At 42.4% G+C, this 12898-nt stretch overlaps 1 protein-coding gene across 1 annotated transcript in view; it reads left to right on the top strand.

The window, feature by feature from the left end:
* The window catches only part of LOC138954998 (nephrin-like), a gene marked incomplete at its 5' end in the record, with an annotated part of 25127 nt that extends 13048 nt beyond the window's left edge, over nt 1–12079 (top strand). The window contains 3 exons of the mRNA XM_070326727.1: nt 3508–3795; nt 4156–4458; nt 11742–12079. Coding sequence (XP_070182828.1) covers nt 3508–3795; nt 4156–4458; nt 11742–12079 — 929 coding nt within the window. The remainder of the gene's footprint in view (nt 1–3507; nt 3796–4155; nt 4459–11741) is intronic.
* Nucleotides 12080–12898: the final 819 nt, after the last annotated feature.

The raw sequence follows: 12898 nt of genomic DNA, 5'->3' as shown, positions 1-12898 counted from the left end.
CAAACACACACACACACACACTCACACACACACACACACACACACACACACACACACACACACACACACACACGGAGACCCCAACAAATGCAACTCATAAAAATGCTAATTATTTCTACATCTTTTGACTGGATTACAGCTTCTCCCATTACCTGCCTTTTTGTCTCTGTTAGAAGAAGAGGTGAATACGCTGCGTATTACATAGGGAGAGTATACTTGTACTGTTAACAACTTCGGTTGCAAACATAATATATATTCGTCTGTAAACACGATTCGTCGCCTTTCTAAAACGTACTGGCTACGAGGGAGTATCTGCACATTTTGCCTCTCAATGTCTGTGGTTATTGTGTCATTCCTGGAGTTAGAAAAGACGAAGAGGGTGTGTTTTTCCGTAGCTGTGCCATCATGCCATCTTTCGTCATGGTACGTGCATAGCAAGGGAACAAGTCAACCGTTCGTTTAGGATGGGAGAATGACAGTGTAGCCATTGACAATCCTAGTCAGCAAAACACAGTGAGTTTCAACCGATAGGGAATAAAACATAACCGAGCGAACTGAGGCGGCGCACAAGGTGCCAGTAGGACGAGACAACAACAACAACAACAGAAACACGTCCAGTCACACTTGGAACGCCAACGATTGCGATGTGACTTCACACGTGACAAAGACACTGACATTGTTCGCGAGTCCTGCACTCCCTGACCTTCCAACAGCTGCTGTCAGCGACTGATTGCCTACACGGCATCAAGAAAGAAAAACACATAATCAGTGACTTTCTGGAAACATCAGCAGAAGAAAACACGATCACACAGTACTGGGAAGATCAAAGCGCTAACACTGAGTTTGTATTTGTCAAATCTTGATCCAGAACCGATACCGTCTGTTGTGTCGTGTGCTAAGAGCCTAGTAGAGGTAAAGAAGGTGATGCTTGCTTGATCAACGGTATGGCAGGTATGCGTTTTAAGCGCTGGCCGATGTGTCTTGGTGCCGTCAGACAGTCAGAACATCATCGTTGACTCTATGCAGAGATGGCAGGAAGTAGGGTATGCTAACCATGTCGACACCATGAGAGAACACATAGCAACGTGCTGTGACACGCCCCCTGACTGTGTACCTCTGTGGTGTGCCAACCACAGACTACTGTTGTGTTGCTTTCGCGAAACCACGAATGAACATGTTTTTAACTGGTGGCTAATTCCTGACTCAAGGAATAATCGAACTTTAAAGATGACATGTATGGAACACGAAGAGGGTCAAATGCTCGAGCAAGTACTCGCGCATTTACTCGAGCACTTTCGAAACTGCTCGAGTAAATGCGCGAGTACTTTTGAATCGGAGATTCCCGAGTTGTACCGAAGTCATTGGTTGGGTTTATTGAAAACTTGACCCGGAAAATTTACTGAAACGACGCATCTGTAGTCGTCATGATGGAGGCGGGAAGGGCGGTCGCTGGGATTATTAACGATCGCATCAGGGAATTGGCGGACAGACCTACTGGGATGGTCGATCGGTAAGTATCAGTGTACTTTTAAATTCAAATTGTTAACTTTTTTGGCTTTGGCTCGCCTCGGCTCATGTGCACGGTGTCATGTAAAATATTTAGAAAATATGCCAAAAAGATGACTGTTCCGCGACAAGTTTTTGCTTTACCCGCTCGTTACTTCTCGGAAATACGCGAGAAAGTACTCGCGCATTTAAATGCGCGAGTACTTTGAAAGTGCTCGAGCAGTTCTGAAAGTGCGCGAGCAGTTTGAAACTGCTCGAGCATTTTCAAAAGTGCTCGCGCATTTCCTCGAGCAGTTTCGAAAGTGCGCGAGCATTTTCAGAAGTACTCGCGCATTTACTCGAGCAGTTTCGAAAGTGCTCGAGTAAATGCGCGAGTACTTGCTCGAGCATTTGACCCTCTTCGTGTTCCATAGACATGGACAAAATCCCATGACTGTCCAATTACGTACATAGCTCTACGCTCATTTTGTTCGGTCGGAATTGTGAACACTTACACGTTTAGGAGAGAAGACGCACTTAAGCGGACGAACCAAAAGTGTTTGCTTTAAAGGAATTGTAATCGGCGCTTGCAGCTTGTTCCCTAGCTCCCAGCTTTTCTCGTGGAAGCTGTCAACAAAGCGTACAAACTCATTGTGACGAGAAAATGGTTGAAGGTGAAGAACGCAACAAGCGTCTGGACTGGAACAATATAGCATTGAAAACAACATTCACTGTATGGCGTATTCACAACGGATTTGTTTTTCTCATAAATAGCCAGGTATTGATGTTCTTTTTTGTCAGATTGTGTTCCGCAGTACTCATGGTATTCGTTGTCTTGTTAAAAAAAAAAAAAAAAAAAAAAAGTGTTGATATCCTTTCGGGAACGAAAATCGTGAACAGCATCAAACACCTGTGATACATATTAAAGGCAAAGTAAGCCTCCCGTAAACCATCACATAGCTCCCAGAGCGTCTACATACAGTACAAGCATACTTCCATTTGAACGCTCACCGAACGGGAACATCCTGGCTGCTTTCTGTCGAGCGTGAGAAATTTTCAAAGAATTTATTTTCGTGGACTTGGCCTGCTACAACAGTGGCGCCTCGTGTTGGTGCTGGACGGCTGTTATGATACCGGAAATCACGCCCGGGCAGTAAGCCTCCCGTAAACCATCACAGATACTGTCAGGCTTTTACACACAGTACAAACACCCTTCCATTTGAACACTCACCAAACGGGAACATCCTAGGTGCTCTACGTAAAGAGCGAGCAATTTTCAAAGAAATAATTTTTCGGATTGTCTCCATCTCAATCGGACCCATCCTGAACTCAGGTCAAAAATGAGTTACTTCCCTTCAACTGGCGATAGCCGTGGAGCGATGATTATCAGAATGATTCGGACCGTGGTGCGTTTTGGCGCTAGACCTAACTTTTAAAATCTAAATAATAAATTATCAGCTTGTTACACAAACATTCTTAAATAATAAAAGAATTCTTTTTTTCATCAAGACAAGATCAGTACAATTCGAAGTTTTGAAAGTTTGAAAAGCCCGAAAGCAGGGTCACGCAAGGTCGTGATTTTCATAGCAGACGACGGTTTATAGGCAGTCAAAAGCCATCGCTAGAGTTCTTATGAATCACATTCGTTTTTTTCGTGAAAAGTCAGAGGTACATAACGTGCTATTGCAGATAAGCTCACAGCGAGCCCCATTCAAATTACAAACTGACGACTGCATTGTGAAAAAGGGAAACTGGATCACACGGGTTCACGATGGCTCAGGGGTAAGATAAACCACGCAAAAATAAATTCTTTGAAAATTGCTCGCTCTTTACGTAGGGCACCTAGGATGTTCCCGTTTGGTGAGCGTTCAAATGGAAGGGCGTTTGTACTGTGTGTAAAAGCCTGACAGTACATGTGATGGTTTACGGGAGGCGTACTGTGCCTTTAAAGGTAAATAACTACAGGGAGTTAAGTGATAATCGAACGCACCAACAAAATCAACGTTTATTATGTATTCACAGATTTGACGGGACCAACCCTCACAGTCCTACCTAACGACACCTGTGACATGACGTCGGCCAACACGTGCGTCGTGAGAGAAGGAGGTCGTGTCCATGTCAACTGCACTGCACGCAGCAATCCACCGATATATTCCATTGCCTGGCAACAGAGTAGTAACAACGTCCTGGACCTGGTGGCCAATCGCACATTGCCTTTGTTGTATGCATGCAACGTTACCACGGAGACAGTTGGTACTGACGATCGTCTGCCTCTCAACGACACCACAGTGCTGCAAATTCTCCCCACCTGTAAGTATGATTATCAATCTATCATTCCAAAAGAATTGACTGATTGACTGACTGACTGATTCATTAACTGATTTACTGATTTTTTATTGTTATTTTCAGCTCATTCTTTGTCTGGTATCACTTTCTTGAGGGGCAAAATAGTACTGTACTCATCAGATGTGTGCCACATTCTAAACTGAAGTGTTCCACTTTTGAACACACTTTTACATGTAAAGATGGTGATCTATATAGCATCTCCAGTGAGTATAGGCAACGGTGCTGTTATTGACATTTAGCTAAATAATAACACAAGCCATGTTGTTGGGGGATACCTTGAAAAGACCCTGTTTTAACTCAAATACCCAATGTCGTACAACGCAGATGCAGCGGAGATATACGAGTTCACGGCAAACCGACAGCATCAGAACCTCACCATCAACGAAAACAGCAGCATGACGCTGAACTGCACGGCGTTGGGTCGACCCACACCAGGAATATATATCAGCAAGGACGGTAAGCCGATCCAACGAGTCCCAAAAGGAGAACTCGTGACTGAAATCCAGACGTCCATCTTGACCTATGAAAGTTCTCAAGCCACGTGTGACGTCACGGGCGACTATGTCTGTGGGGTCGACAACGATCATGGAGGCCAGAGCTCAAATCACCTGAGAGTGCTTGTTAATTGTGAGTTTAGTGTGTGTGTGCGTGTGTGTGTGTGTGTGTGTGTGTGTGTGTGTGTGCGTGCGTTTGTGTGTGTATTTATATGTGTGTATTTATGTGTGTGCCTTTATGTGTGAGTGTTTCTTGATAATAGTAATAATGAAAGCTTATATAGTGCGAACCACAGTAACATAATGCTCTCCGCGCTTTACATATCAACTATGAATAAAAACATATTTTTTCAACATAAAATATATTCATTCTAACAACATAACGTAACAATACGTGTACAGCAACACATTACCTACTTATGGACAATACCTTGCAGATAGATAGACATCGCACAATAAGTTATGCATATACAATTAACATTGGACAATCTCAACGTAAACACACACACACACACACACACACACACACACACACACACACACACGTACACACACACACACACAAACACACACACACGCACACACACACACACACGCACGCACGCACGCACGCACGCACGCACATACACACATACAAAAACATACACACAAATACACACACACACACACACACCAGGGGCGGATCCGGGGTGGGGGGTTCCGGGGTGCACGCACGCACGCACGCACGGACGCACGCACGTACGTACGCACGCACACGCACACACACGCATACACACACACATACCTAAAGTGTGGATGGTTACCTAAGAGGCGGCACTGGGTGCAGTGCCTTTCTAGTGCACTTGCACTACAACAGCACTGGGTGCAGTACTCGCTCCGGCATCGAAGAATTTTGCACTAAAAAATGCACAAAATTTGACCTATTTCGTCGCCTATAGAGGACGGAAAGAATGTCATTTTGAACATTGTTATGACATTCTTTCCGTCAAAAAAGTCAATTTAACGGTGTTAAATGAAGCGACCATCCACACAATTAGGTTGCCATCCAGAGTTTAGGTTGCCATCCACGTGTGGATGGTTGCCTTATGGTGATTTAGGCAACCAAACCTGTGGAAACGGGGGTACACACACACACACACACACACACACACACACACACACACACACACACACACACACACACACCAGGGGCGGATTCGGAGTGGGGGGGGGGGGTTGAACCTTTAAAACGATTTGACATTCTTATTATATCAAATCCGAAGTACATTAAATCGAAGTGATCAACTTGAAACGACCCCTCTAGGTGATTTAGGGTATATATTTGACGTTGTGAGAAATATTTTCACTTGAGCCTTTACAACGATTTGACATTCTTATCATATCAAATACAAAGTACATTGATTTGAAGTGATCAACTTGAAACGACCCCTCTAGGTGATTTAGAGTATATATTTGACGTTGTGAGAAATATTTTCACTTGAGCCTTTAAAACGATTTGATATTGTTATTATATCAAATCCGAAGTACATTGATTTGAAGTGACCAACGCCCGTAACTGCAGACAATACCAGAGAAAACACCGAAGTCTACACCAGAGACTATAGAGTATACATCTATAGTCTCTGTCTACACCAGCTTGGTCGACACCCGGTTATCAAGGGCCGCGCCATGCGTCCTACATCAGGGTGTTTGCGACTGGTGGATCTCCACAGAAAAAGAAAAACAAATTAGGGTAAAGGGGGGTAATTTGGACACCCTAAGAACTAGACGCTGTGGCTGACCCATAGAAGTCAGTAAGCAAAGACGGTGGGGTTATATCTCAAGATTGGGGTTAGACGTACACATATATGCAAGTGAAATAAAGGATCTTATGTATTTTGTCAACACACGGACTTGTTTCTTGAAATTTAAGAAAAGTTCAAATTTTTCGACTAGTCGGATAAATTGAACAGGGCAACGTTCAAGTTAGCCGAACTCATTTGCATAGGTATTCAACCCATCCAACTATCTTTCATTCCTAGCTGTCAGAGCTTTCTTCATGTCTTCTTAACTCTTACCAGTTCGGGGGTTTTAGGGCATATTTTACAGTGCTGTTGGTGCCTACTTGCCGAGTGGCTATCTGGGGTCATATTCTAAATGAAATATAGAAAGTTATATATCAAATGAAAGGAAAATTAATAAGCTTTTCATATTTGCAAAGAGAATTGTGCTATCTTTAAAGTTAAAAAAAAAAAAGGTTATGGGGGTGACAACATGATTTTTGTTGAAATTTGTACGCCCATTTTTTGGAACATGTGACAAACACAAAGAAGAACATTTTGTTGTGTTCAGTTTATTTTAGATATGCTGTTCTTTCTTTCTTTATTTGGTGTTTAACGTCGTTTTCAACCACGAAGGTTATATCGCGACGAGTAGATATGCTGCTAACTAGTCTGTTTTGGCATTCATTTTACATAACATAGCAAAGTTTTATTGAGTTTTGCTGATAAACAAAAAAGTTATTGTCACCTGAATACCCCCACCCAAATTTCAAAGTTGGACGTTTCATGACATACGCATGCCTAAGGCCCCCCCCCCCCAAAAAAAAAAAAAAAAAAAAAAAAAATAGTCTGTTTACGGTATACCGACCGACCCTATTTTTCCCGCGACCCTAGACTTTATTTTGGCATTTGGGGAAAAAAAGCACTTAAAAATGTTTTTTGGAAAAAAAAAAAGAAAAAAAAAAGTCTTTGTTTTTGGCCAAAATAACTTACAAATATGTTAAAAAGAAAAAAAAAAGGCCCGACCTACTGACTCTATTTGTTTGGCCTATGTTACCGTTAACAGACTAATTAAATTGTTTTGCCTAATAATGCATTCCTATAACTAACTTATAACAAAAAGCCAGCTTGTTTCTGTCATAAAGTGTGTCTAACATATGAGTTTATCCAATGTAAATAATATTTTTTTTTGATAATTAGATAATGGGTCAGTGGAAAACTACAGGGGGGGGGGGCATCGTAAGCTTGCTTACGATGGGTAAGGGAGCGAACTGGTAAGAGTTAAGACCTTTTCTCATGACTGAAAGACCAAAGAGTAGTGATATTGCAATTTTCTAACATCAATACTCAAAAAAGTTAGACAGTCAGCGACATTATACGAAAAGTTCTCTCCTGCTGTTGCGCCATATTTTTCTTATGCAAACCTCATTGACCACACCAGTAACGTAAACATTTAGTGACATGACAAACATTGTAACACGAACTATCAAAATAGTCGCCTTGTTCAATTTACACCCCCCCCCCCCCCCCCCCCTTTACTCTACATTCGCCACTTGGAGTTTAAGGATACTTGCCCAAAGCAAGGAAGATGTCCTTTACTAAAGCGTAGGAGGGGCATGATGCCGCCGGGTAATCTTTTGATGTTTAGAGGGCTGTGTCTGCATGTGATCTGATGCAATCGTCCACCTCGCTAAACGTGCTTATCTCATCTAGTAGGAAGCGTCGAGTGGCGGTGATTTCCTTTGATAAGGGTGTTTGTGCCCATGCGTATAGAGCACAAAGCGAAGTAACAACCTGATTATCCAAAGGCGCTGAATGAATTTCTCACTTCCTGTGAATAGCACTCCAGAGCTTGACGAGCGTGTCAATGGCGTAGGATTTCTTGTTGACAAGAATATCAAGACTCTTTATTCGGGTGTTGCCCGATCTCCAGCAGGCTTATGTTCATCAAACACCGACCAGCACCATTTTACATCACCATGGTATAATCCTATGCACCAACAACGGACTGTGATAATGGCTAAGTAGATGAGTTTTACACTCAAATCCAGGGCATCATTGACAGGGTTGACAAGTTGTATTGTGTTATTTTGAAGTAAAAGGGGATTTTTACAGTGATTCGTGACGGCCTCTTCACTGGTCCATATTGGGCGCCCAGGCTTCTTATATGGACCATTTGTGATTTCTTTCTGTATTTAATTTTTGATAAATGTCTATCAAAGCTAACTTACTTTAATTAGGCCTAACGGTTAACCTTAGAGAGAAAGACTACCAACACAAAATGAAACTTCTTCGCAAAATGAAAATGCTAGTTATCAGCATGAAACATAAAGTGGTCCATATTAGGAGCTCTTCGTATATATTAGTGTTTTTCATAGAAAGTCAAGATAATACTTGAAAGATAAGTGACCGGTGTTGGTTTGTGTTTACGCATCTACGGCTTTGTTGGTAAATGAAGCGTAGTGTGTTCAACGGTAAACACAGCTCGATACTGAACAAATTGCTTAATGAAAACAATGAGCACGCATTTCACTGTAATGCTAAACGCTTGTGATTGTTGTCTGTTGCGTCTGCAGTGTGTGTATGGGTGGTGGGGGTGACCGCTTTGATGGGAAAATTCGCAGAAGGTGGGGGATGTATTCGTGTGTGTGTGTGTGTGTGTGTGTGTGTGTGTGTGTGTGTGTGTGTGTGTGTGTGTGTGTGTGTGTGTGTGTTCGTGTTTGTGCTTGCGGAGCGTGCGCGCGCGCGTGTGTGTGTGTGTGTGTGTGTGTGTATGTGTGTGTGTGTGTGTGTGTGTGTGTGTGTGTGTGTGTGTGTGTGTGTGTGTGTGTGTGTGTGTGTCTGTGTGTGTTTCATTTTCGCAAATCACCGCTGTGACAGGCACAATAGGCATGCATAATAAAAGATAATGGATTTGGCACACACGCGCACGGGCAGTGGTGTGAAAATGAAACCGTTATTTTTCAAATCTCGACCTGTTGTCCGCTTGATGTTTTGCTGTCGACATTTTAGTATTCTCGACATTTTGACCCTCGACCAAATGTCCTCGACCTTTTGTGCCTCGACCTTTTGGTTCACACCCTACAGTCTCGTTACATGCCCTTTTATGTTACACACTAATTGACGACTACCTGCAGTGTCAGTGCGTGCGTCTTGGTTATTCTCCAAAGTTGGATACCAGTCGAAAGAATGTTACGCGAGCAATATTACTGACGGATTCTGACGTCACAAGGCTCAAAGAAGAGACATCCAAGGTTCAATCAATACATAATCAATCAAAGGACTGACAATGTATTTCACAAATATGAAAATGGTAGGGGAGACCGGGGCTAGTCCGCCTACTTTTATGCTTTTGGTACCATAACTGGCGAGTTTGATGAACTAGAAGACTGATTTTTTATTTTACATCAAGGCAAATGTGTAGCTGATATCAATGTGCAGACAGTTTGTATGTGCGCATGAACATTGGTGTACATACTGCTTTCAGTAGACCTACCCTAACGTAGGCGAACTTGCTCCAAGTCGGGGTAAGTCCACCTACTGGGTGGGGCAAGTCCGCCGCTCTCATCCCATAGTAGGTACACGACTAGTAGTGGGCAAGCTTTAGTAGGAAAGCTTTTTTAATTCCCTTTAATATTTAGGTTCAAAAATGTCAATGACAAAATACGAAAGAATGTAACTCAAAATTACGTTAGCGGAGACCGGGGCTAGTCCGCCTACTTTTATGCTTTTGGTAGCATAACTGGCGAGGAGACCGGGGCTAGTCCGCCTACTTATATGCTTTTGGTAGCATAACTAGCGAGTTTGATGAACTAGAAGACTGATTTTTTATTTTACATCAAGACAAATGTGTAGCTGATAATTATCAATGTGCAGACATTTTGTATGTGCGCATGAACATTTGTTGTACATACTGCTCACGGCGAACATGACAAATAGACGGACTTGCCCCCGCAACTCTAGTGCCAGATAGCGAGCATGGGAAGGAAGAAGCACAACTTTCGTCATAACTCGACCTTAATTAACGCACTTCCACTCGACACCAAGACTAAGTATTTGTTCTCAGAGGTAATGCATCAAAACCTAAGTCAACTCCTATGCATTCATGTTACAAAAATGAAGAAAAACACTTTTTGTGATCTGTACTCACGATAATATGGGCGCGCAACCTCTGAACTTCTGCTGGATATGGCGGGAAGAAGGGACACCACTCTCACATGGTGTGAATGACTAAAAGGTGGCAAACGTAAGAATAAACAGACAAAGACGGATGTGCCCCGGGGGCGGACTAGCCCCGGTCTCCCCTACCGAGCTCTGAATAACCCCTCTACTTTTACAGTGTTTGGGTTGTGCTTGTTGTGTGGCATGTCCCATCAGTCAAACGTGCTTGCCATTTTAGGAAGAATACACGTTTCAACTCGGAACTGCGAACTATCATTAAATTTTAATCTCTGCAAAACAGAAAATGGATAGGACAGCAAATTTGTAGTCTCATTTGCAAGTGACCGTTGACCTGTTCACTCCCCGCCCCGTTTTTCTACTGCGGAATCTGCTAGTTTCTAATTGTTTTGCATTAATGTATGCATATGTCACAGTGGAAATGAGAATCCAGTGAGATTCCGAATCGCACTAGTGGAGATTGGAATTCCAGTTTGCACTAGGGCAAACTAGAATTCTCATCTCCACTGGATATTTGCTTGTGAAGATTGGAATTCCAGTTTGCCCTAGTGCAAACGGGAATCCAGTTTCAGTGGAGATGGGAATTCCAGTTTTCACTAGGGGAAATAGGAATTGGGGGGAATTGGGGGAAATAATGTGTTCAAAGGTTTATAATTGTTGTTAAAACCATTTCATCTTGAGTCACTCATGACTTTAAGGCTTACTCATTTCAGGTATTGAAATGCAGAAATGAAAATAAATTTTATTGAATTGATATAATCGAACAACACAGAGTAATTGCGCACAATAAGGTTTTATTATCAATATCATTAAATCATATCACAAAGTTAAAAGTTTATAAAAGATGAAGCATGAAAGGTAGGCCTATCTATGCTACATGCCTTCACACACACTCCCACACATGCATGCACTCACGCACACACACAAACATGCCTTTTTTGCTTTTTTTCATTTCACTGGAAATCCATCAACAGTTCTTGCAAAATGTGCTTTCTGTGTGACATTGTTTTCAGCAGTCTATGTTTGGTTTTCGGCGTTTGTACCGTTTCGTCAGACAGTCGTTCAGTACTGTAGTTGTGGTTTTACAATACAATACCATACAATAATACTGTGCTCTGATGGCCGAGGCCATCTCTCTCTCTCTCTCTCTCTCTCTCTCTCTCTCTCTCTCTCTCTCTCTCTCTCTCTCTCTCTCTCTCTCTCTCTCTCTCTCTCTCTCTCTCTCTCATTATTTCCCCCAATTCCTATTTCCCCTAGTGAAAACTGGAATTCCCATCTCCACTGAAACTGGATTCCCGTTTGCACTAGGGCAAACTGGAATTCCAATCTTCACTAGCAAATATCCAGTGGAGATGAGAATTCTAGTTTGCCCTAGTGCAAACTGGAATTCCAATCTCCACTAGTGCGATTCGGAATCTCACTGGATTCTCATTTCCACTGTGACATATATATGTCTTTCACTGTTATGATTCGAAAGGCGGACCACGTCTGCAGAAACCAGTTCAACCCAATCCTCCCATGCTGAACTACAAGGGACGTCCAGTACAGCTATCTGTCAACATAGTGGCCTTCCCTCTGCCCGCCTACTTCGCCTTTGTCTACCACGGCCCAAAAAACCACGGCCCAGGAAACAACTTGTCAGTGACTGCTGAACTGGGCATGCATTGCAGGAATATGTTTGATGCTTACATTGCTACATGCAACATCACTGTGAATGCAATAACATCAAGAGACGCTGGCTTCTACTCTGTGCGGATTGGGAACAGTGTTGGTTCTTCCACCATTACCTTCGAAGTAGAATACTTTGGTGAGTAGTTTGCCTGTTCGTCTGTGTGTTTATTTTATTTTTTTATTGGAATTAATGTGCGTGTCACTGTCATACACGACATTATTCATGTACAAAAAATATTCAGATGTTCACATTTTGCACAGATATAAACTTATACAGGGCCGTTATATTACTTTTTTTCCATTTTAATGTTTCGTTTTGTTCGTTTCTAAGGACCTGACCTTTTGTGATTTTGTTCTTCTTGAAATTTTGTCTTAGCAATCTGTGAATATTTCATTAAACTGGAAGTATTTGCAGGAATGTCGTTAGGTGTCGGACATCGGACATAGACCGATTAAAAGGCTCAAATGTCCGATTCACATAGCCAGATGTCCTATCGTTTTCAACTGAGCGCGGTCATGGTCCGATAAGAACTCCATTCCTCCGGACAGCGCATTGTTTGATAATGTTCCTTTCATTACTAGAAATCTTCAAACAGCGACCGAGCGCTCTCGCGTGTAGGTGCACTGAAGTTGTGCAATGCAGATCTTGCGTTTTCCGAACAGTTTGCGGTATGAGCCGTTTGCCTACACTCTTCTACAGCACATTAATGTTATGAGTACGGGAGACAACTCCAACTGACCAAGGCTCACGTCTGTTACGCGTGATTGTTCTGAAAAGTGACTATTACATGATTGTTCTGAAAGTCTACTATTTATTTCATTGTAATCATGTAATCATGTTCTGAAAGCTTACTAATTTACATGATTGTTCTGAAACTCTACTAAAGGTAAACTTGCTTCACCCGTGAAATGTTGTCAGATATAGAACAATATGAATACCCCTGCCCAACGAAGTTGGAGGGG

Source organism: Littorina saxatilis, unplaced genomic scaffold, assembly GCF_037325665.1.
Source record: "Littorina saxatilis isolate snail1 unplaced genomic scaffold, US_GU_Lsax_2.0 scaffold_946, whole genome shotgun sequence".
In the NCBI taxonomy this organism is placed as follows: Eukaryota; Metazoa; Mollusca; class Gastropoda; order Littorinimorpha; family Littorinidae; genus Littorina; species Littorina saxatilis.
This window is presented reverse-complemented; position numbering and strand designations above follow the sequence as displayed.